A 24,795-nucleotide genomic window follows, 5' to 3' on the forward strand; every position below is an offset into this window, starting at 1 on the left:
CTAGGTAGGATTATATTGCCCAGTAATCATTCTCAGAAGCAGGGGAAAATAGGATGGGAGTTAGGCTAATGGTATCCCTCAAGGATAATCAACTATAATGGGTGGTCATAAAGCTTAGAAGTCAGGCTCTGGTGTCATATTTCTGGAAAGAGCTGGAATCAAGATAAAAACAGGAAAATTATATTGTGTAGTAGGATGATGTCTTCTGGGAATCACCCTGTGATACTGGGGGAAAACAGGAAGGGTGTGTCTTTTGAGGATGGAGTGGTATCTTCTAGGAATAACCCACAGGTGCAAGGGAAAACAAAAACGGAGAGGCTATAATTTTTAGATGGTGGTATATTCCTGGAATGGCACACAATGACAGAAAAGACAAGAATGGTGAGTGTTGTTGGTAGAATGGTAAATTTTGGGGAACTGATCCATAGGAACTTTGGGGGAGATGGGACCTGTATAAGACACGGTGGAATGTTCTAGGCGTGCACTGTGTCAGGGAAGGGCTAGATATATGAGTTGTTTTGGAACAATGATATCTTCCAAGAAAATATTATGGATGATAGGATCTTCATAGAATTGTCCACCTGCAGGGGAAGATAGGAAGGGTGGACATTGTTGGTAGAGTGGTATTTTCCTATAATGAATCACTGTGTGTGTTGGAGGGGTAGGCAGGCTACATGGAAGATTTTGGGGTGGGAGAAAGGGTTAATAATATCTTCCAATAGTGAGCCAAAGTGATGAAAGAGAAGAGAGCAATGATAGTATGGGTGGTATTTGTAGGAATTAACCAGAGAACATGAGTCAATTAGAAGTATGGTTTCCACTTAGTATCTTCCAAGAATGGCCCACTGAGAATAGATGAGAAAGGAATGAGTTGGAGTTGAAATTTTAGGGTAGCTTAGTATCTTCCAGGAATTACTCATAAGGGTTGGAGCATAGCAGATTAGGATAGATTTTTGTTGAGTTGGATAGTATCTTAATGGGAATGAGACACTGAAGCAGGGTGGAACAGGGAATGGAATAGTAGATGGATTTTCCCAGGAACAACCCACAGGGCCTGGGTATATTTGTGAGTGTATCCCACAAGGCATTATATCTTTTAGAAATGCACAATAGAGGCTTGGGGAGACTGGTGGGTGGATCCTACATGGCATAGTGTCCTTTAGGAATGCATAATACAGGGGCTGGGAGAGTTGTGGATGATGGTGTCTTTCTGGAATGATCCATAGGTACAGGGGGAGGCAGAATGTTAGGAGTGAATATGTTTCCAGAGTGACTGATAGGAGGGCCAAGAGAAACTCAAAAGGTAATTTCTGGTGAAGTTTTTCCAAGTTTCTCCCTAAAGGAACTTGGGGGAGACAGGATAAATATGTGATGTGGGATGGATAGTATATTTCAGGAATGTTCCATCAGAAGAGAATGAAAGCATTTAAATTGTATTGGGGCAGTGAAGGTACCTTATAGGAATGAACTGACAATATCATGGAAAAGAAGAGGTAGATTACCTGAGATGGTATTTTCAATGAAAAGGCCATGGCAAGAGATGGAACCGGAAGAGTATGTGATGTGGTAAGATGGTATCTTCAGAGCTGGGCTTAGTGGCCAAATGCCTGTAATTGCAGTACTTGGAAGGCTGAGAGGAGAGGATCACAGTTTAGAGGACAGCTTCAGAAACTTAGCAAGACTGTTTCTTCAGAAAATAACAAAAAAGGGTTGGGGTGTAACTCAGAGGTTTACTGCCCCTGGCTTTAATCTCAATACCAAAAGGAAAAAACGATATCTTCTAGCAATAATAAGGCTTGGAGAAAGGCACAGGTAATACAAGACAATTTCAAGGGATCATAATGAGGAATTGGAACATAGAAAGTCAGAGTGGATGCTGAGGAAGTATGGTATAGTCCAAGAGGGACCCAAACTGATAGAAAGGTTCAATGGTGTAATAGAATGATAACTTCCTGGCATAATCTACTAAGTATTGTAGGGTATTTTAGGGGAGACAAGAAGAGTATATGTTATAGGTGATGGTATCTTCCTGGAATGGTCCACAGGAGCAGGGGAAGACAAGAAGGGTGAATATTATTAGTAGACTGTTTTTTTTCCTGGCATGAATCACTGTGTAGGTGGAATAGACAAGATCCATGGGAGTTTTTTGTTTAGATTTTTTTGGTGGTGGTGGTAGTAGTGGATTTGAGCATGTCTTCCATGAATGAGCAAGGGTGATTAGGGTCAAGGGAGGGAAGATAATATGGGGATGTTAATTGCCAGGAATCAGCCAGTGAGGGAGAAGTTAGGACCCAAGGGAAGTACTCTAAGAGTTGTGTAAATTTATGCTTCTATCATCCTATATCCCAGTAAGAAGTATAATTATAATGTACCAAATAAAAGTATAAACATGTATTTCTTCAGAAATTGAGCCTCTGATGTTTGTTTTCCAAAAGCCATGAAACTGCTTTCTAACTGTACTACATTGCACTTTTAACACTATGTAATCCTGTGACTCATGTATGTATTTTCCCTTCTTGTTCTGTGAACAGGACTGCTAGGCAATTTGCTTCTCTTTTTGTGAATATCAATGTGACCTCTGAGCCCCATGAAGTGTCTGCCCTGTGGTTTTTATGGTATGTGAAACAGTGTGGTGGCACCACTCGGATATTCTCAATCACCAATGGAGGCCAGGTATAGCATGTCTGTTCTAACACTATAGCTGTGTTTTGATAATAGGTTTGGTATATCTGATCATGACTAAATAATGGCACAAAATGATCTCAAAATCATGTCTGAGAAATTATGTTTTTATTTCCTTTTTCATGAATGAAAAGAAGTTCAAAGCTAAAGAAATTTGAGTGTGTGTGTGTGTGTGTGTGTGTGTGTGTGTGTGTACGCATGTAATACTAGAGATTGAACTCAGGAGCATTTGACCTCTGAGCTACACCCCAACTCCTGTTGTATTTTTATTTTGAAAGAGAGTCTCACTAGGTTGCAGAGGGTTTCACTAAGTTGCTGAGGCTGGCCACAAATCTGCAATTGTCTTATCACTGCCTCTCTCAAGAACTGGGATTGCAGGTGTGTTGCCATCATACCTGGCTGAATTTTTAAAGTGCATTTACTTATAGGCAGAGATCCCACATTATTCCTTTTAAGCCATATTTTACTTTCTAAAGTATCTTGACTCATGTCTGTTATGTGTACCCTTCATTCAGAGGAACCAGAATACTTTTAGATACACGCTATATGACCTTATAGAAAGTACAGTTCAGATTAGGAATCTCAAGCCATTATCGTAATAACTTCATAAAGAACTTAACTTTTCCCTCATACAATTTTGTTTAACAAATATTAAACATAGAAGCAGTGGTTAGTGAACAAGAATATTCAAAGCAACTCTTGAAAAACATAGGTCAGACTATAAGTGGTACTTGTTTCCCGAGAAAGGGCAAATCATAAATTAGGTCTACACCACCATGGGAATATTTTAATAAAGAACTTTGGTAGTATCATAAAATGATAGCCTGTTATAGAAGTAAAAAATTTATAGCATGGATACTCATGATTGAGGTACCTAATTGTCAACATTGGGCTGTGTCTCAGTATATTATTATGTATTTCTAACCATTTTTTAAAAAACAGAATAGAACACTCTGAAAAAAAAATCCACACACATAGAGCCAATTAATTTTTTATAAAGGGGCCAAAAACATACCCTGGCAAAGAGATAGCCTCTTCAATAAATTGTGTTGCCAAAATCATATGCAGAAAAATAGAAATAAATCTCAGTTTCTCACTCTGTACAAGTGTCAATTCAAGATGGATAAAAGACTTGGAAATCAGACCAGAGCATTTGCAGCTCCTTGAAGAGGGTGTAAGTCCAACACTTCAATACATAGACACAGATAGAAACTTTCTCAAAAGACCCCCAAATCACAAGAAATTAAAAGGAAGATCAATACATGGGACCCCATTAAACTGAAAGTTTCTGAACAACAAAGTAAAGTATCAAAAACCTCAATAGAGAGTTAACAGAATGGGAGAAAATTTTGGCCAACTACTCCTCAAATAGAGGGCTAATATCTAGAATATACATAGAACTCAAGAAACTCAGCACCAAAAAATAATAACCCAATCAAAAAAATGGTCAAGCATGTGTTGATGGACATCTTGGCTGGTTCCATAGTTTGGCTATGGTGAATTGTGCAGCTATGAACATAGACACACATGCATTAGTTTGGTAGTTTGGCTTACTTTCTTTTGGGTAGATACCCAGAAGTGGTATTGCCGTATCAAATGGGAAATTTGTTCCCATTCTTCTGAGGATTCTCCATACTGTTTTCCAAAGTGGTTGCACTAATTTGCAATCCCACCAACAATGTTTTAGAGTCCCCACTTCTCCACATCCTCATTATGCTAAGTGAGATTAGTCAGTCAGAAAAAATAAGAAATCAGATGCTTTCCCTAATATGTGAAAGCTAAGGAGAAATGGGTCATAGGAAGAACTCTAGATGAAAAAGGAAATCTTATAGAGGAGCAAACAAGACAACCTAAAGGAGGAGAAAGGAGTCGGGGGAGAAGGAAAATCTCTAAAACACACAATCTACTTAAAATATAGAAGTCAATCACTAAGCCAAGCAAGGGAGGGAGGGATGGGGAGGGAATGGGGTGGGAATTGGGTAAGGGTTAAATCAGTGATGTTCTCATGTATGTACACACAAGTTTTTACCCCAATATGATGTATGAATCTAATGCACCAATAAAAAATGGTCAAGCAAACTGGGTGTGGTGGCACAGACTTGTAATCCCAACATTTGAGAGGCTGAGACAGGAGGATTTCAGTTCATGGACAGCCTCAGCTACTTAGTGAGGCCCACTTCAACTCAGTGAGACCCTGTTTCAAAATAAAGAATAGGAAAAATAGCACTGGGAGCTTAGCTCAGAAGTAGAACGCCCTTGGGGGTCTATCCCCAGTACTGCCAAAAAAAAAAAAAAAAAGGGGAAACAAAAGAAGAAATTCAAATGGCCAATTAAACATATGAAAAAATGTTCAACATCATTAGCAATTAGAGAGATACAAATCAAACCTACCCTGAAATTTTATCTAACACTAACTAAACTGATAATCATTCAAAACACAAACAATAATAAATGTTGGTGAGGATGTCGAGAAGTGGAAACTCTAGTACATTGCTGGGGGAATGGCAAATTAGTACAACCACTTTGGAAAATAGTATGTAGAATCCGCAGAAGAATGGGAATGAGCCTACCATATAATCTAGCAATACCAATTCTGGGCTTCCAAAATAATGGAAACCAAACTACGAGAGTAATGCATGCATATTTATATTCATAGCCATACAATTCACAATTGACAAAATATGGAGCCAGCCAAAATGTCCATCAACAGATAAATGGATTACAAAATTATGAGTTATGTACACAGTTGAATTTTACTCAGCCATAAAGCAGAAAAATTATGTCATTTTCAGGAAAATGAATGGAACTGGAGAACATTATACTGAGTGAGATTAGTCAGTCACAAAAAGAAAAACTCAGATGGTCTTTCTAATATGCAGAAGCTAGGGATAAAAAGGTCTATAGGAAGAACTCTAGATGAAGAAGGAGAAAACATAGATGAGCAAATAAAGCGATCTAAATGAGAGGGATAGGAGGGGAGAAGAGGAAAATTCCCTAATGTACATGATGTATATTCACAAACATCTCAAAGTCAATCACTAATTCAAACATGAGAAGGAGGTTGGGGGGAGAGAATGGGGTGGGATTGGGGAAGGGCTATAAATCATTGATGTCTGCATGTATGTCTCTATCATCTTGTACCTCATTAAGATGTTTGACTACAACATACCAATAAAAAAAGAAAAAATACAAAATCAAAAAATAATTAGAAAAAATAAAAGACAAAAAGAATAAAGGAAATAGTCAAAACCATGTAAAATAATGAATTGAGTCACTTTGTAAAATAGTAAAAAAAATCTACAAGAAACTAACAACATTTCTACAATTTTTACCAAATGCATTATGCTAAGGACTTTCTTAAATTAATTTGGAGCCAGGCATGGTGGTGCACGTCTATAATTCCAGTACTTGGGAGGCTTATACAGGGAGATCAGAGGTTTGAGGCAAGCCTCAGCAACCTGTAGTGAAACTCTCATAAACCTAGTGAGACCCTGTTTCAAGATAAGAAAAGTAGGGCTGGGGGTGTATCTTGGAGGTAGAATGCCCCTGGGTTCAATGCCCAATACCACACACACAAGAAATTTAAGTCGAAACCATTTCCATGTGGAGTGCAGTAGATCTCAGTGGACAGAACACTCTGGTTTTACAGGGCCACCCAAAGGATCTATTTAACAATATCTGAAGGAACAAGCACTTATCCTTCACCTCTCTCTGCCTCTGCTATGAAACTTTCAAACAGTTTTGGGAAAAGTTGCTCAAGATTTGAGATTCAGATTCCTAAAATCTCATCTGATGACTGATAGAGCACTTTTAAACACTTTAGGCCTCTTACCTTAGAGTCACATTGACTATGGTATGGCATTCCATCCTCCTCTATCTGAGTCTGCCCAGACAACCCCAGTCCACTGCAAGAAGCAAGGAAAGGAGATCAGAAACTGTATCCACTGGAAAAAGGACAGCTTCTTCTCTTTCCTAAGGCTCCTTCCATGCACTACTCTCTTGGGTATCTGAAGCCCAGAGACTTAACTATTTCTATTTGTTCAGGGCAGCACTGACATAGGGAAATATATTTTTTCTGCTTGTGATTTTATAAGCTAGTAATGGCTTTTCACTGTTAGGAGCTGTATGGTGGGTGGTAACTGAGGTGCTCAGCCAACTTTGCCTCTATGCTAATAATTTTTCTGACAGTTAATTGCTAAAAGGGTGGAAGTCTAGTGGTAATTAGGTTTCCTAATCAGTGGAAAATATGATTTTCCTTTCTCAGGCTTTTATAACATCTCTTTTCCTGCCTATCTCCTTCTGTAGGAACGGAAGTTTGTAGGTGGATCTGGTCAAGTGAGTGAGCGGATAATGGACCTCCTTGGAGACCGAGTAAAGTTAAATCATCCTGTTACCTATATTGACCAGTCTGGTGACAACATTGTCATAGAGACAGTGAATCATGAACTCTATGAGGTAACTCATTTCAGTCAAAAATGGTTTATGGCTAGGCATGATGGTGCACGCTTATAATCCCAGCATTCAGGAGTTGGAGACTGGAGAATCATGTTTCACAGCCTCAGCTACTTAGCGAGGCCCTTCACAACTCAGTGAGATCCTGTTTCAAAAAACTAAAAGGACTAAAAAATAGGGCTTGAGGTGTAGCTCAGAGGTACAGTGACCCTGGGTTCCATCCCCAGTACCACAAAAAAATGGTTTATGATTAAAAAGGCCTTGTGACTTCTGTGGTTCCTAACCAAATATTATGCATGCAGTGCTATAACTGACCATATTACCAGTTTTGCCATACATTGACCCTTTGTTCTTTATGTAAATGTGATAGAGATGTGTCATTTTCCATAGTGATAATACGCTAGTTATTGCTAGCATATTTCTGTCTCATATTCCAAATTAGCAGCCTTGTTTGACCTACTTTGTTCTGTTTCATTGCCTCACAGTTGCCTCAGTTTATAACTTGTCACTGCACAATGTTATTTAAAATGATAATCATGTTTCACATCCTCTGCAAAGACAACAGGTTATGTTTGAGGTAATATTTTGCATATGTGTGTTTTAGTGCAAATACGTAATTAGTGCCATCCCTCCAACTCTGACTGCCAAGATCCACTTTCATCCAGAACTTCCACCAGAGAGAAACCAGTTAATCCAGCGTCTTCCAATGGGGGCTATCATTAAGTGCATGATGTATTACAAGGAAGCCTTCTGGAAGGAAAAAGGTAAGCTGATCATATTCTTGTTTAAATTATATTAAGTGAAGGAATCACATTCTATTAGGAGTGTTGAACAGAAAGCACTGAATGGAAAAAGACAATTTTTCATATTGGTAGAGGTACCTGTCAGATCAGATATCTGTCGATTTCTTCACAGCTTCGCAAAACAATATGACCCTGAGAGCACTTGTTGGCAAGGGAGGAAAAAGAAAACCCCCAATGAGAACACCAGTTGTGGGCCATGGTTGCTTTGCCTCCTGACATTTGTTCTGCTATATATTCTTCATGAGCAGAGCTAGACCAAGGGGCTTTATAGAAAGCTCAGATCTTAAATCAGATATTCCTGGGCTTTACTTATTAGCATTAGTCTCAGCAAAAAATGCTAAAAGTTATACTTATTGTCCTAGTGTTTTGAGAATTAAACAAAGCAGGATCTGGGACTTAGAAAACTCTGTAGATATGGTTGGTACTGTTGATAAGCCTTCTGCTCATATTCTTAGGATTCCTTCTCTTCTTATAACTTCTGGCATCAATAGAAGTGAATTCCTCCAACATATCCCCTCTCCTCCCCATGTATTCTAGCATCCAAGGCCATATTACCAGTTTTGCCATACATTGACCTTAAGCTCTTTATGTAAATGTGATAGAGATGGGTCTTTTCCATGTGTAAGAGGGAATAGACAGTCTTGAATAAGTCACTGTGTATATGTAACAGGAAATGTCTTCTAGAGTTGGGGTAAAGGCCAATTAAGATTTATCTTCTTCTATGCAAAATAGCTTTTAAATATTTTATACATATGTATCTCTAATGAAGTCACTTTTAATCTCCTATTAATTTTCTCCTGGTTAAGATTACTGTGGCTGTATGATCATTGAAGATGAAGAAGCTCCAATTTCAATAACTTTGGATGACACCAAACCAGATGGATCACTGCCTGCCATCATGGGGTAAGTTAGAGCTAGGTGTTCCTCATTTTCTAAATTGTGTTGGTGTAGATGCTAGCAAAGTATATTGCTTTGGAACTGAGCTCAAGCAATGAGAAATAACCTTACAAAACTATATCATGTTTCCATGTATTAAAAGATTTAGTGTTTTCTGTGTTTGTTTGTTTGTTTGTTTGTTTGTTTGTGTATGTGTGTGTTTATGTGAGAGATAGACAGACAAGAACACTGGGAAACTACTAAAATCGACAACATTTTGAACTTGTGTCCATATATTTCTTTCTCCTGTAACACTTCCACATCGAGGATGGAGTGTAAAAAGGAAGTATACAGGCAGTATGGTAGCCAACCTTGCCTAGAGGCAGACTGTTCACAATCATTCTGGAAAGACAATTGCATTATCCTGCAAAACCTCTCAGACACAGGGTTTCTGGGCTTCATTCTCTTCTCCATTCCAAACACCTGCTACATAGTTAATGTTAAGCTTTTACCCTGAGATATAAGATGGCTGACTAATCTGTAGGCACAGTTTGGAGTGGAGCCTGGCCTTAACTGTATGGCATGACACTTTTTCTGGTTGATTATTCCATAGTTACCTTTCAGCAGTGAAGCTTTGCTTATCTTATGAAGTACATGGATGATGCAGGGTACTGTGCGTAGAGTTGGAAAAAGAGGGAAGGAGTTCTTTTCTTCTTCTGGGGATTAGGGGCCCAGAGAAGGAAGTAGGACCTCCACAGAAGTGCTGAGGGCCATAGCCTCTCAGTTGCCTACCCTTTGGTCCTCTCTTAAAACTATACAAATAAAAAGTTTTTTATTCTACCATACCGTAACAAAAGAACACCACTTCAGTAGTAAAGTGACTCTTGGAGACCAGTGATTTTCCCTTTTGCTCCTGGGAAATGCATGGTTCTGGCATGAAAGGAGAGGTAAACTCATGTCATTTTTGGAAAATTACCAATATGAAAGGAGACTTTTGCCCCAAGGGATGTAGAAAACAGACTGCTTATGGGACTGTCAAGAAAGGTTCTCTTGTAAAATATCAGAAATAGCACCAGACTCACTCCCTGAGAAGAGCAGATGCTTACAACATAATAAACAGAGGAACAACACATCCTCTTTATGTCTAACCCCACTGGCAAGAAAGGTTACAGGTATTTTGGCAATTTGACATTATCTTCTATAGGCCTGAGAAGCACAAAATCCTGGGGTACAGATATTAGGATAATATCAGTAAAGATAAATCTAATTATGAATGGAAGAACATTAACATTCTTTTTGCCTTGGGAATTAGATTTAGTGACAGGTGCTTTTCTGGGCTGGCTTCAGCTATATCAATTGTAACATGTATGCCAGGAACCCTTCCAGATGTTAATGGGATTACTTAGACAGTTACTAAGAAATTGATATTCTAATCTTATTTATTTATTAATTTATTGTTTTTATTTTATTTTCATTGACAAAATTTTATGTAGGGTACAATGTGATATTTCACTACATGTCTAGTGAAATATCATATTGGTGGAGTGATCAAATCATGCTATTTAGCATTTTCATCATCTCATAATTTTGTGATAATTTTCTTTGTGGTAAGAACATTTAGAATCCACTCTTTCAGCTGTTTTGAAGTACACAATACATTTTTAACTATAATCAGCCTACTGTGCAATAGATTTCCAGAATTTATTCCTTGAATCAGATTGAAACTTTGTACCTGTGGGAGACCAGACTATATCTCCCCAACTGTAAGAATTAGAATTATTGAGCTGGAAACAATTAAGATGCAAGGGAGTTGTCTGCCTTCCCTCTGTTTTCCTAAAAGCAGAGTAGAGATTAAGGAAGACAAAAGGTCTCTTCTCTTCCCCTTATTTAAATGGCACTTAAATTCTCCACTGGAGACAACTCTTTATCATCTGAGAGGAATCTTCAAGCACACTTCACTCCATTAGTGTCTTTTAGTATATTTACCTCTCCACAGTTTCCTGCCTTGGAAGCCTAAAACTGTTTTCTTTGTCTAAAATTTATTGTTCTTTGTTGGGCCAGATTCAAACCACAACCTTGAATTACTTTTTTTCAAGGTATCTCCTAAATAATGGGTATGGCAGAGTTAATAAGCATGCCTGTTTTTCTCTTGTTAATCTGTCCGTTGTTACGTATGAATTTATAATAGTGTATGGGGGAAATGTTATTTTCTCCTTCATATCTATTGACCAGTTTCCCCCCTGTCTTACCAGGACAATAACCTCCACACAGCACTTTGTTCTTGATAATGAAAGCTTTGAAAATATATTGCTTCCACCCTGCTTTTTGCTTTTTGCACTTAACCATAAAAGCCTACAACACAGAGGTGTTAATTGCCCAGCACTGTGTAATAACCATCACCTTTTGAATACTGAAAAGAACATTGTACTTTAGAACTGTGAAATATCCCCAATGTAAAACCAGACTGTTTGATTTCCACAATAAAGAACCAAATAAAATTGAAGGATATTTGTCCATAGTTAAAGAAGTCATTTCATTTATGACTTGAGATTTGACAGAAATAGCTAGTACTGACTGCCTTTAGGAAAAGAGCTGTATAAATATACAAGAAGAAGTGCCCCAAAAGATTTTTATATAAATCATTTCATCTTTCATCAGATATTCATGTCTTTCTTTTAAATACTGTATGAGACTAAATTTATTTAATCATACATAAACCTAAAATTTAAATTTTTACTACCTTAAATATTATGAAATTAAGATGTTAGTTAAATCAAACAAAATTATGGCTATATCTCATAAAGTTTAATAGTTTAAATTTCTTAATAGCGCATAGCTTTTCCTATTCTCAGGAATGATATTTAACATACTTTGTGTCTTCCCAGAATGATTTTAAATAACAACCCTAAAGAAATTGCTAGTTGAGTTGAAAACAGTTTAACTTGGGGATCAAGAGAGGGGGGAAAGTCCTGTTTTCAGCCATGATCTACTCATCTTTTTGGTATAGAACCTGGGAAATGCATACTAGGCCCACTCTAACATTGATCTGCATTCCCATCCCTGTAAAAATGTTTTAAATGGAGTAATAATTTCATTGTCCTTTAGCTCATTCATTTTTTGTATGTTTTGGGGATCAAACCTAGTGCTTTGTGCATGCTGAACATGCACTCTAACACCTGAGCTGTATTTACAGCTTTCATCTGGATTCTGACAGCTTTCTGATAATAGTATAACTAAGTATTTTGTGTCACAATTCAATTCTTTATACAACTAGTAGTATTAGTATAGTATAATCCATTTAATTGAAGGGAAGCAACCAGATTGCAATGATGTTTTACTGAGTTATGTGGGGACTGTATTAGGTCCAGGAAGTCAATTTGCAGATGAAGATTTGGGTTTCAGAGGCTTATTGGAAAATGTCATAGGGATTACTATCTTTGAGAAAAGAAAAGGAATCAGGGTTAGGTAGAGGGAGAAGTTAAACTCTCCAGTATTGTCCTAATTAAGATCTGAACCATTTCGTGGAAAGTTCTGGAGCTGAGATGACCTTTCAGAGTTGTTCTTAACTCATCCAAAGGGATGGGTCTTGGTATCTACCACACCCCATATCTGGTCATGGGAGCTATTTATCCTGAGAGGAGTAGTACCTTGACAGAGACACTTCTTTGCTACTGAGTATAACTGCTGGGTAAGGTTTCAGCTGTGAACTAAGGTTATCAATACTGGTCCTGGAAGGGAAGTGGGGCTAGACACTCACCATGGTATCTACTACAGACATATATTAATATTTGTTTTTTTTAGATATTATCAGGCATTTGGAAAAATAGTCATTTGAAAGGATAGTCATTTAGTGCAACATTCATTCACTAGACATTTGATTTCCTACTGTATGCCAGATACTGTGTTAAACTTCAGGAGTAAAATATTGAGATGGAGGTTGTCATTTAAGAGCTCAGCCCAGCAGAATTTTGGACACAGAGGGATCAGAAACAACCTGGCATTTGTTCTGTTAGAGAAGGAGGGCCTGGGAGGTTTCATTAATGTTGAATATAGAGAGCAGTAAGAACACTTAATAAGGAGCAACTCTTTAGATAAATGACTAACCTGATACTCATATGTCCCCTCTCTCCTCAGCTTCATACTTGCCCGGAAAGCTGGTCGACTTGCTAAGCTCCATAAAGAAATAAGGTAAAGAAAGAATTTATGTCTGGAAATAGATAAAAGGCTAGCTTTATATTGTGTTTGCCGCACTAACAATAGTAGAATAAAGTTAGGAGTACTACAACACTTCAAAAATATTCTCAACCCCAACAAATCAACCTTTCTGTATTTTTCTATGGCCCGCTTCCCATATACAGATATTAATTTAATTTTACATATTTGTGTTCATTGTATTATAGTTGAGAGGTAGAATTTTCTTGTAAGATGGATGGAGAAATCATAGAAAATGTAACCTGGGCAGAGCCCCTCATGACTTAACCATTTCCCTAAATCATTTCATAATACCATCACCTCAGAGTACATGTTCCAACATGTGAATTTTGAAGGGACACACACATTCAAACCATAGCAGTTAACTTGTAACAAAGTCAGGAGTAGCAGATAACACATACTTTTTTTCATTTCACCACACTGAGCTTGACATTTTCTTTTGGATTTTCTGCTTTCCCTCCTTATTAATAATAGAATAAATGCCAGCCTGGAGGTAGACATTTGGTTATGATTCCACACAGTGACTGAATTCTCAAAAGTTCTTGTAAGGCAAAACTTTTATTGAATACATCATTGACAAGAGCAATAGTACCAGAATGGACTACATGAAAATCTCCCAAAGGATGCTTAGAAAGTATATCTTTAAGGCCTGTAGATTATGATTCAGTGGTTCAAGGAACCTGAGTATTTGCATTTTTTATGTGGCCCTAGGGATAGAACTCAGGGACATTCTGCCTCTGAGCTATACCCCCAGCCCTATTTTATTCTTTTATTTGGAAACAGGGTCTCACTAAGTTGCTGAGAACCTCACTAAATTTCTGAGGCTGACTGTGAACATGTGATCCTACTGCTTCAGCCTTCCAAGTGCTGGGATTACAAATGTATACCACCATGCCTGGCTGTATTTGTATTTTTATTCTTTTTTTCTGTACTAGAGATTGAACCAAGCGGCATTCTACCTTCAAGATACAACCCCAGCCCTATTTTTTATTGTTTATTTTGAAACAGGGCCTCACTAAGTAGCTGAAGCTGGCTGCAAACCCGCAATCATCCTGTCTCAGCCTCCCAAGTACTGGAATTACAAGTGTATTTGTATTTTTAACAAGCTTTTCAGGTGATAAGGATGAGCAGCCAAATTTAGAAACAAGTAGATAAATTAAACTACAAGATGATTTGCATGGTGACCTCCTTTGGCTGTCATTTAAAATATGTTCTATTAATTTTAAAGCCAAACCAATCAATAAATACATTGCTTTTGGATGGGGATGTTGCTCATTAGAAGAGCACATGCTTTGCATGTACAAAGCCCTGGGTTCCATCCCCAACTCTGAAAAAAAATACATTGCTCTAGAATCTTTGCATTGTGTTTCCTTTACTCCCAAAATTGAATTTTAATGGGATTAAGAGAAGGGAAAGATAATTTTCTGATATGTTTGTGTGAACTTATCTTTGTCTTTTCTAATAATATATAAGAAATACAGAAAATAACTTGCATAAGTAAAAAATTATATGCAATAAATAACTTTTTCTATTATAACTGATTTTATCATTCATGATTACAATAAACTACAATGGAGATTGATTGGATTTTATGTTTTTATTCTAATTTAATAAAGATTTTATTATTTAGGTGTGGTCATGCACACTTGTAATACCACTGCTTTGGAAGCTGAAACAGAAGGATCACAAGTTTGAAGCCAGCCTCAGCAATTTAGCAAGACCCTCAGTAACTTAGTGATGACTGTTTCATAATAAAAAGTAAAAATGGCTAGGGGTGTAGTTTGTAGGTAAAATGCCTCTGGTTCCAATCCCCAGTACCAAAAATAAAAATAAAAATAAAAAACTAAACATTTTATTATATGTCCATAAAATAAGCATCATTATACTTTTTAGAATACTGATGGTTAATTTTCTTATTTTTTGACTCAAAATGTCTGAATTATTGCTTGCAACATTCTTGTGAAGTAGGTAAAAAGCAGTCATCTCTTCTGAGATGAGGAAAGAGGGCACCATACTAAATGAATGGAGTTTGATTTGACATATATTTATTGAGCACCTGCTATGAGCAGGGTGCTCAAAAAGGTTCAGCCTTGCCCTTTCATTAATTAGCTGTGTGATATAGAACATGCCTTGGTAGCTCACTGAGCCTCAACTTTCTCATCTCTGATAATGAGGGGTTCTGATTAGGGACAGTAGTCTTGAGACTACTTCCCTTCATCCCTTCCTTTCTGATTTTTATGTGTCATATAAACAGCTTCTTGAAGGAAATCAAACTTTTCCTGACTATTCTGGAATTTAAATATCCATATCATATTACGTAACATGATCTTAGGACTGGTATTTGTCTTTCCCTTAGAAGCTTCCATTGAAAACGTGTGTAGCAGTGGGCATTTATAATTCCACCTCTTTTTCCTGGTTTAATCCTCTATTCCAATGAGATAGAAGTTCTGAGAGTTATATAAATGGGGCAACTGTGAGGATCTGAATTTATAAAGTTACATTTTATCCTACATTTAGAGAAATTGAAGCATGTTTTAAAAATATTTTCTAATATAAACTGACAATGTAACATAGCGTGTTTGTAATCAGTTTCTTTTATTACTAGTAAGCTTGACCTCTCTACCCACACATATTTTGGGCCATTTGTTTTGTCAGCTTTTAATGTTTGTCTTAGGAATTTTAGTTACATATTTTTGTCTCATTTTAAGCAAACATTTATCCAGTTGCTTGTTTGCTTTTAGTAAATATTTTAGGGGCACTTTCACATGCTTAAACTATATAAGACTAAAAAAGATAAATACAAAAAGTATGTAATTGAATCACTGTGAACCTATTCAAACAAATAATAAAATAGAACCATTAATTTCTAAAATGTCTGAGGTAACTAAATTAGTCCTTTTCTTTTTTTATTTTATTGGTACACTATAGTTTCACATCATAATGCGGATCATATTGACAATGACATACATTTACACAGTATTTGGTGCCCTCCCCCCAATTTTCCTTCCCCCACTCCCGACAATGAGTACCCAAGTTGGCCATGCTACATTCACACTTATACACATATTTGAATGTAAGCTCCTCTGTTAATCAACCTCAGCCTTCTTCCTCCCCTATCCTTCCTTTCTAGCTTTGCTGAGATTTCCCCTCCATTATATAGAGTCCCTCTGGTATCCCTAATACCCCATAATTTGGGGATATTAGAGAAAACATATGTCCCTTCTCTTTCTGTGCTTGGATGATCTCATTTAACATAATGTTCTCCAGGTAAATTAGTTCTTTTCAAAAAAGCATTTCATCAGTGTAAGTAGCAAGTTTAAAATGTATCTTCTTTAGGAAGAATTTAGATTAGGTAAAGCTACATATTTTTCAGACATAATACATGCCATGTTCTATACTATTCATTTATATAATAAATTTTGAGGGTCTCCAAAGACTCTGTTTGAGGTAATATCACATTGCTTATTGTGTTCACTCTCCCACCCAGATACCATTTTGGGTTACATGATATTCTGATTCACAGTTTTATCCAAATGACAAATTACTAGACTGAAATGACTGTATGCTTCTCTCAGAATAGAGTATCTTATATTATGCTTAAAAGATTAAATGAGTTTTGTGTTTTAGACATTTAAAACATAAGAACTAAACAGTTTAAAAGATACACATCATCATATACACTGTAAACTTGTAAATGTGATCATTCTAGAATCCTACATATTCCAAAAAAGGTAATATAGAATAATTCCTAAGGCTAAATTTAATTTAATGTTATTTCTCCACTTTTATCTCAGATATTATGGCAGGTAGTGAAAAATGACAAAGATGTAAAAAGAAATAGAATTTTGTTGACTCTTCAATGACTACATTGAGGCATAAAAAGTTAAACTAAGTGTAAAGATTCATTGAACTGTTCATTTTGTGTAGTTTCAGAAGGACATTCAGTTTTATTTTTCCTTAATAAACCTGGTTCATTGGCAAGCACCCTAGAATTCACCGTATTTATTCTATACCCATCAGTTATTACTTCCTTAACAATTTTTGGCTTTTTTTTTATAGGAAGAGGAAAATCTGTGAGCTGTATGCCAAAGTGCTTGGATCTCAAGAAGCTTTACAAGTAAGAAAACCCCCAGCTTTAATCCCCATCAAGTTCAGCTCTGCTCACTCAGAGGGGTAAAGCAAAACAGGCTCTGATTTCCTGACAGTCTTATGAAGAGAGTAGAAAGGGGCATTCTTTACTTGGAGGATTAACTTCAGCAGTCACAAAAGGCCACTAAAAACTGGTGTCAGGTGCACTGAAATTCTGATGCTGTGGTTCCCTTGTGCTGTTTAAATTTTGTAGCTGGTTGTGATCAGAGCCTGGAGCTGCAGGTATTATGTCAAGGATGGAGAAGATTAGTTCCCAGAACAGAGGTCCTGCCCTCCTGTCAGTGTCAACTGCCTGCTGTGAAATAAATTCCTAGATATCTCATCATGTGTTTGTGAAGGCATAATGGTATATTCTTGATAAGACAGACTGAATCAAGACTTTCTGCCAGGTCAAAGTCATAATAATTTATTTCTCCATGTTGAGACAATTCTCAACCCATTTAGGAAATCTATTGCTTTCAGTCCACTACTGAAAGCAAATAGTAGAAGGAAATGATTTCTGAAGAACCCACCAATAGCTGGGGGCTTTGGGGGAACTAAACTGTTCAAATAATAAACTTTAAGAATGTGTTAAGAAAAGCAGAGATTCTCTCATGCCCCCTCAGGAACATTTTTCGTCTCAATTGTCCCCTTTTTAGAAAGATTACCATCAACTTAGGGAAGAGATTCTGACCAAAGCTGTTTATTTTTTGTTTGGGGGCACTGTGTATTGAACCCAGAGATATTTTACCTCTCAGCTTGACTCCCTAACCCTGGTTTATTTTTTAATTTTGAAACAGAGTCTGGCTAAGTTGCTGAGCCTGGCCTCAATTTTGCAAGCCTCCTGTCTCAGCTTCCAAAGTACTGATATTATAGGTGTATGCCACTACACCCTTTTGGCCAAACCCTTTCTTACATTACTGCACTTGTCTTCTACTTCCTCCTTCCCTTTCCTTAGCAGCAGTACTTACAGGGAAGTAAAGTCTGTTGTTTCAGAGACTTTGGAAGCAGATATTTTTCACAAACTGATTGTCAATATAGTTTCCTGAAGACTTAGCTGTAAGTTCTTCAGCATTTGCATAAAGATGACCTCTTTCCCAGATGTGGGATATTTCATGTCTTCCCTAGTCAAAGAGGGTCTTTTTTTCTGTAAACTTTTTATCAAGTAAAACACACAACAGCTTTTACTGCTTACTGGTAGCATTTCAGCTTTGTTTTCTCTTTGGACTTTTTCTCCTCACTGAACTGCAGCCGGTGCACTATGAAGAAAAGAACTGGTGTGAGGAGCAGTATTCTGGAGGCTGCTACACTGCCTACTTTCCTCCTGGGATCATGACTCAATATGGAAGGTATTACCCAAGGACTACACCACATTTAAGAGAAGCAATATTCAATGAGATTCCTAGGAATAGCCAACATTCCTATTTCCTTTTTTTCCTGTTAGCTCTTTTTATGCTTTTATTATAGTCTCACATCATAATGTAGAGCTGTATGCTGGTATGTCAAAATTTCTGTTTCTAATGTCCTAGATTGGTAGATAATTTGTATATTTATGAATATACCTAGAAAAAACAAGGAAAGCAGCAGATGGGACAATAGCAGAGCACAGGGGAGGACTTCAGGTGTCAGTAGTACTTGCTTTTTCTGTTTTTGTTTTTGTTTTTGTTTTGAGACAGGGTCTTCCTAGGTTGCCTAGGCTGGCCTGAATTTACAATCCTTCTGTCCAAGCCTCCTAAGTAGCTGAGATTATTCAGCAGTACTTGTTAGAATGAAGCAAACTACTGTGTCTTTTGAGCTCAGATCAGCATTTAGTTTCTTATAGTCACCCTAGGCTCCTTGGCACCAATCTATACAGAAAGACATTGGACACATTTATCCCACCTTTCTGTCTGGTCAAGGAGCATCCCATATTCCTCTTTAGAGGGAGGAATTTTTGCTGTATATAGCCAAGGGGTGAGGAGATGAGATTCACATGGGGCCAGGGGATCAACCTTGATTTAGAAGCTCCTTTATGCACAGGAGCTATTGTTTCTATGTCTCAGAGGCATGGTATCCAGGGTCACTTGCTCAGTTCCAAGCATCATCACATTCAAGGAAGCCCAAAGTGGCAGCCTCCTCCTGGGAATTTATAATTCATTCCTAATTCTCCCAGCTTGGATGCATTTTACCAGTGTGGGAGTGGAAGAAGACACATTTTTAGCATAAGCAATGTCACCTGGTCACACAGGTAGCATTATATCTTTATCTGGTTTTCAGAGGAACAGACCTTGAAAGTTAGCACAAGGTCACATTTGTTCACTAGAAAGGAAATACTTGTTAACCTTTTCCTTTCTGGGGGCCTATTTTGCTTGTCTTTTTTCTTTTCTTTTTTTTTTTTTTTTGTTGCTGGGGATGTAATCCATGGCTTCCCATATGATAGGTAAGTTTTATGTCATTGAGCTTTACCCCAAACCCTGTCTTTTTCTTACCTAAATCAAATAGCTTTTATTAGTGATGACAGTTTTGATGAACTGGTTAGTTCTGTAACAACATTCGAAGTCTAGAAGGTGGGACTAGGATCAGGACAAGATGGAGTACAGGGTTTTTGATTTGTAAAAAGGAGTGCCAGAAGGTAGATGTGAAGGCCTGTGGTGGGAGTTGGGGTGAACAGCTGGGGAGAGTATAATGAGAGTGTCTGTAGGCATGGCAAGGAGTCAACACTGAGACAGAGAGGATACTTGTCCATCCTAGCCTTTCCTTGGTTCACTGTGGTAGGACTTCTTCATAAGAGGAATCCCATTTCCTTGCCCTCAGCTGGTCTCCAGAAAAGTATAGAGAAACTATATAAAGGTTGTTATTTATTATTTTTATTATTTTTTTAATGATACATCACTTTGGAATACAAGACTTGAGAGGATATACAAACACATATCATCCAATAAGCCCTCATCCAATCCCCATCCCATTCCCTCCCCCCTCGATCCCATACTTAATTGGAGATTATCTTTTATAAAATTGTTTACGAACCTCATGAGTTTTAAAGATATTCCATCCTCTCCCATCCCCTCCCCTCTGATTGGTCACCTTGATTGCTTTTCAATAGGGCCCTTTTTACTACTTGACCTCCTCCTGTTACCCCTTTCCTCCTAGTTCTTGCTAATTAGGGGAAGCATCTGGATTTTATTTTCTGTGCTTTTTCTCTGTGCATGCTGAATTGCAAGTTCCGATCCCACTCTTGATGGCCCCAGTAGTGGCCTGGCCACCAGGAGGACTCTGATCCCGACCTCACTGGCTCCAGCACCGGCCTTGCCTCATGGGAGGCCCCGATCCTGGCTACAGCCTTGCCTCATGGGAGGCCCCGATCCTGGCCTTGCTAGCCCCCGCACTGAACTAACCCCTTGGCTGGTTCCTCTCCCAGCCTCAGAGGCCCCAGCACCGGCCTAGCCTCACAACAGGCTCCGATCCTGGCCTTGTTGACCCTGGCACCGGCCTAACCCCTCGGCAGCCTCCGATCCTGGCCTCGTTGGCCCTGGCCCTGGCCTAAACCCTCGGCAGGCTCCAATCCCTGCCTCGGAGGCCCCAGCATCAGCTTTGTCTCACAGCAGTCTCTGATCCCGGCCTCGCTGGCCCAGGGACCAGCCTAACCCCTCGGCAGGTTCCAATCCCGGCCTTAGAGGCCTCAGTAGCAGCCTTGCCTCACAGCAGGCTCCGATCTTGGCCTCGCTGGCCCCTGCACCGACCTAACCCCTCGGCAGGCTCCGATCACAGCCTCAGAGGCCCTATCACCTGCCTTGCCTCACAGCAGGCTCCGATCCTGGCCTCGCTGGCCCTGGCACCGGCCTCACCCCTTGGCAGGCTCCGATCCGAGCACCCTCTTCACCCAGCAGATTGTCCCACGTTCCCAAGGGTGCATGGTGCTACGTAGTATTCTGCCTCTGAGGTAATTTCTTCAAAAGTTCCAGGTGTATTACATCAGATCTCTGCCTCCCCTGAGTACTTGCTGCTGCCAATGCGACTGCCTCCACCATTTCAAATCTTTCCCAAGCTCTTTTTCCATAGCGCATAATGTCCAGTGTTCCTAGGCATGCGCGACAGTAGCATTCGACCTTTGGGATAATTTCTTCAGAGGATCAGTGTGGGTTGGATCAGATTTCTGCCTCTCCCAAATCCAAGTCTCCATCACCATCTCGGCCACTGCTGGCGCCACCGCCTTCCTCCTAGGTCTCCGCTAGACTCACTCCTTACAGGTGATGTCCCGGATTCTTAACGATGTAGAGAAGCAGCAGTCCTCCTTCACGGGGAATTTTTCCAAAAGTTCTAGTTCAGATGGATATGTTTTGTCTGCATCTCCAATATTCTAGCTGCTGCCGCCGCGGCCATCTTAACCCCTCTCGAATATTTTTCTTTTTTCGTTTCCCTTTTTTTTTTAAATAAGAGAAGAGAGTATGTGTGGTTTGCGGAGGATGTGGGATCAGGCACTCAATAGCGATGAAAATATGTTTTTCTTTCCGGGTGAGAGGGGTGTCTCCAAAGGGTGCCCCGCCTGCACCTGCCCAGAGTCGGGGCCATGCAGCCCGGACCTCTGGGGCCTTCCAGGTGGGGGGGTCACCTAAGGGTGCCCTGCCTGTGCCCACGCCCACCCACCCTCATGGCCAGGACCTCCCAGGCCTTCCAGGTAGGAGGGGGTCACCTAAAGAAGCCCCTCCTGCACCTGCCCACCCTCCCGGGGTTGGGGCCATGCGGCCTGGACCTCTGGGGCCTTCTGGGTGAGGGGGTCACCTAAGGGTGCCCTGCCTGCGCCCGCACCCATCCACCCTCCTGGGGCCATGCGGCCCAGACCTCTCAAAGGTTGTTATTTAAAGGGACCCACTTAAGCCGGGTATGATGGCACACGCTTGTAATCCCAGTACTTGGGAGACTAAGACAGGAGAATCTCACAGGTTCAGCGCCAGCCTTGGCTACTTAGTGAGGCCCTTTGCAACTCAGTGAGACCCTGTTTGAAAATAAAGAATAAAAAATGGGGCTGGGGTGTCACTCACAGGTAGAATGCCCCTGGTTTCCATCCCTAGTACCGCAAAAAAAAAAGGACAAACTTTGTGGATTACTGTGGTGCACACCTAGAATGCCAGTATCAGGGAGACTGAGACAGGAGGGTCACAGTTTTGAAGCTAGCCTCATCAACTTAGCATGACCTTCAACAATTTAGAGAGACCCTGATTCAAAATAAAAAATAAAATAGGGCTTAAAGTGTAGCTCAGAGGTAGAAGACCCTGGATTCATCCCCAGTAACACACACACACACACACACACACACACACACACACACACACACACAGAGTCCCTGATAATCTCTCCTCTGCCAGAAATGACAGTCAACTTCTGTCTTCCTACTTGCCACTGTGGTCTCTTCTGATGCACAGAAAGTGCCTGTATGGCTAGGATCTGTGGTGATGTGAGACCTCAAGAAGAATATATGCTTTAGTAAGATTAGCCAGTCACAGAAAGTGAAGGGTCATATGTTTTTTTACTCTTCAGTTGAAAGCTAGGGATAAACTGAGAAACAAAGAAGACCTCAGATATATGAAAAGAAACACCAGTGGAATGGAAGAAGGGGATTAGGAAAGAGAGATGGTCAGAAAAAAAAGGGAGATGTAATAATGGAACTTATTCAAATAATCCTTTGTTTATACAAGTTATTTGTAACCATGTAAAGATTATCTATGGAGATGGGTGGGGGGAGGGGGTGGGAACCAGAGGGAAACAATGCTGCGTACACGTATGACAGATGTCACTCTGAACATCACTATGATGTATAATTACAATACACTATTAAAAAAGAATATATAGCTTGGAAAGACAGTGTGGGGAGCAGAGTAACCACAAACTGGAAACACACAGCCAAGAAATCTGATTGTGGGTTGAATGCATGTATTTATATTCCAATTCTGGCTGGCTAGGAGATGGTCAATGTCTTTTTTAGTGATTGGTGATCTGACAGTCTGGTTCTTCCTGGCTTGAAAATTCAGACCCTTGTGTTCATTCCCTGGAAGCAAGGGGTTGCTTTTGCCTTGGGCTGAATTATTTACAAAATACTTGATTATTTTGTAGATAATTTGAGTTTCTTTGTTATCTTCAAAGGGAAGTCATTGGCTCATTTCCCCTCAGTACCTTCCCAGGTAACTCTGTGTGATCTTTGTTCCTTTGAAGGGTGATTCGCCAGCCAGTGGGCAGGATTTATTTTGCTGGCACAGAGACCGCCACGAAGTGGAGTGGCTACATGGAAGGAGCAGTCGAGGCCGGAGAACGGGCAGCTAGAGAGGTAAGAGAGGATGCCACGGCTTGTTCTCTCCCATCTCACAGCAGTCTTGACATCTAGTCTTTCTGATTCGTCTTTTTAAATTTTTTCTTTTAATCTGACATGCTCATAGAACGGAATATATGCTCTTTTTCCATTGACACATCATAATTGTGCATATTTGTGGAGTATACTGTGATAGTTAGATATACACATATCATATGCAATGATCAAACCAGGATAATTAGAAGTTCTTTAATTTTAGACATTTATCATTTCTTCAGAATATTCAAAATCCTCTCTTCAAGGTATTTTGAAATATAGTAAATCATTAACTATAGCTACACTTCTATGCTATACAACACTAGAATTTATTCCTATTGAAATGTATTTTGGTACCCACTATCCCTCCTCTCCCTATCCCTCCCAGCCTCTGGCCGCCTCTATTCTACTCTACTACTTCTTTAAGGTCGGCTTTTTCAGCTTCTTCATGGGAATGGGAACAGGTGTTGCTTGGGTTTCTGGGCCTGCTTTATATCCATTAACAAAATGTCTTATAAAATCTTCCATATTGTCATAAATGACAGAATTTCATTCTTGATGGCTAAATAATATTCATTTATGCATGCATACCACATTTCTTTAACCATTCATCCACCTAGTTCTTAACACTGACATAATCAATATATCCATTTCTCTGCCTTTCACTCATGGGGCTCATGCTTGGCCAATAGGATTTCATAATACCATGGTTCCTTTCTTTCAGGTCTTGAATGCTCTAGGGAAGGTGGCCAAGAAAGATATATGGGTGCAAGAACCTGAGTTTAAGGTAAGTTTGACTATTCCATATTCATAGACAAGTCATGATATATAACACATTTCCCTATGGGAGCCTCTGATTTCATTACAGATGCAACTACCTGGTTATAATCATACATGGTATTGCAGATATATTTTGTCTCTCTTTGTTAGCATGAAAGTGTTCTGCTAATGATCCATGTTAATTTGTCTAGGATGTTCCATCAGTTGAAATCACCCACACCTTCTTAGAGAGAAACCTTCCTTCCGTGTCTGGCCTGTTGAAGATCATTGGGCTTTCCACTTCAGTAACTGCCCTCTGGTTTGTATTGTACAAATACAAGCTGCTGCCTCGGTCATGAAGTTCCAGCCTCTGGTTCTCTGCTTACTTGTCCCAGGACCATCAACATCAAAAGGGAAAAGTAGAAGAAGTAAAGGCTGTGTCACTGGGCCATTTAAGTGCACTTGATTTAACCATCCTCAGTTTAATCTTAGTCTGTGTTAACGTAAAAATAACCCACAGAATCTCCCTGATGATTTCGGTAAAACCAAGCTCAATGTTGTCTGTGT

The 24,795-nt window shown here is 39.2% G+C and overlaps 1 protein-coding gene across 1 annotated transcript in view; it reads left to right on the forward strand.

Annotated features, from left to right (window-relative positions):
• Nucleotides 1–24,587, forward strand: part of MAOA (monoamine oxidase A) — a gene marked incomplete at both ends in the record, with an annotated part of 71,064 nt that extends 46,477 nt beyond the window's left edge. Inside the window, 10 exons of the mRNA XM_080719439.1 lie at nt 2,532–2,673; nt 6,988–7,137; nt 7,739–7,898; nt 8,744–8,840; nt 12,948–13,001; nt 17,085–17,142; nt 18,405–18,502; nt 23,340–23,451; nt 24,194–24,256; nt 24,441–24,587. Of these exons, the coding sequence (XP_080575565.1) occupies nt 2,532–2,673; nt 6,988–7,137; nt 7,739–7,898; nt 8,744–8,840; nt 12,948–13,001; nt 17,085–17,142; nt 18,405–18,502; nt 23,340–23,451; nt 24,194–24,256; nt 24,441–24,587 (1,081 nt within the window). The remainder of the gene's footprint in view (nt 1–2,531; nt 2,674–6,987; nt 7,138–7,738; nt 7,899–8,743; nt 8,841–12,947; nt 13,002–17,084; nt 17,143–18,404; nt 18,503–23,339; nt 23,452–24,193; nt 24,257–24,440) is intronic.
• Between the last annotated feature and the right edge of the window lie 208 nt (nt 24,588–24,795).

The sequence above is a fragment of the Muscardinus avellanarius genome (assembly GCF_963383645.1).
Source record: "Muscardinus avellanarius genome assembly, chromosome: X".
NCBI classification, from domain to species: Eukaryota; Metazoa; Chordata; class Mammalia; order Rodentia; family Gliridae; genus Muscardinus; species Muscardinus avellanarius.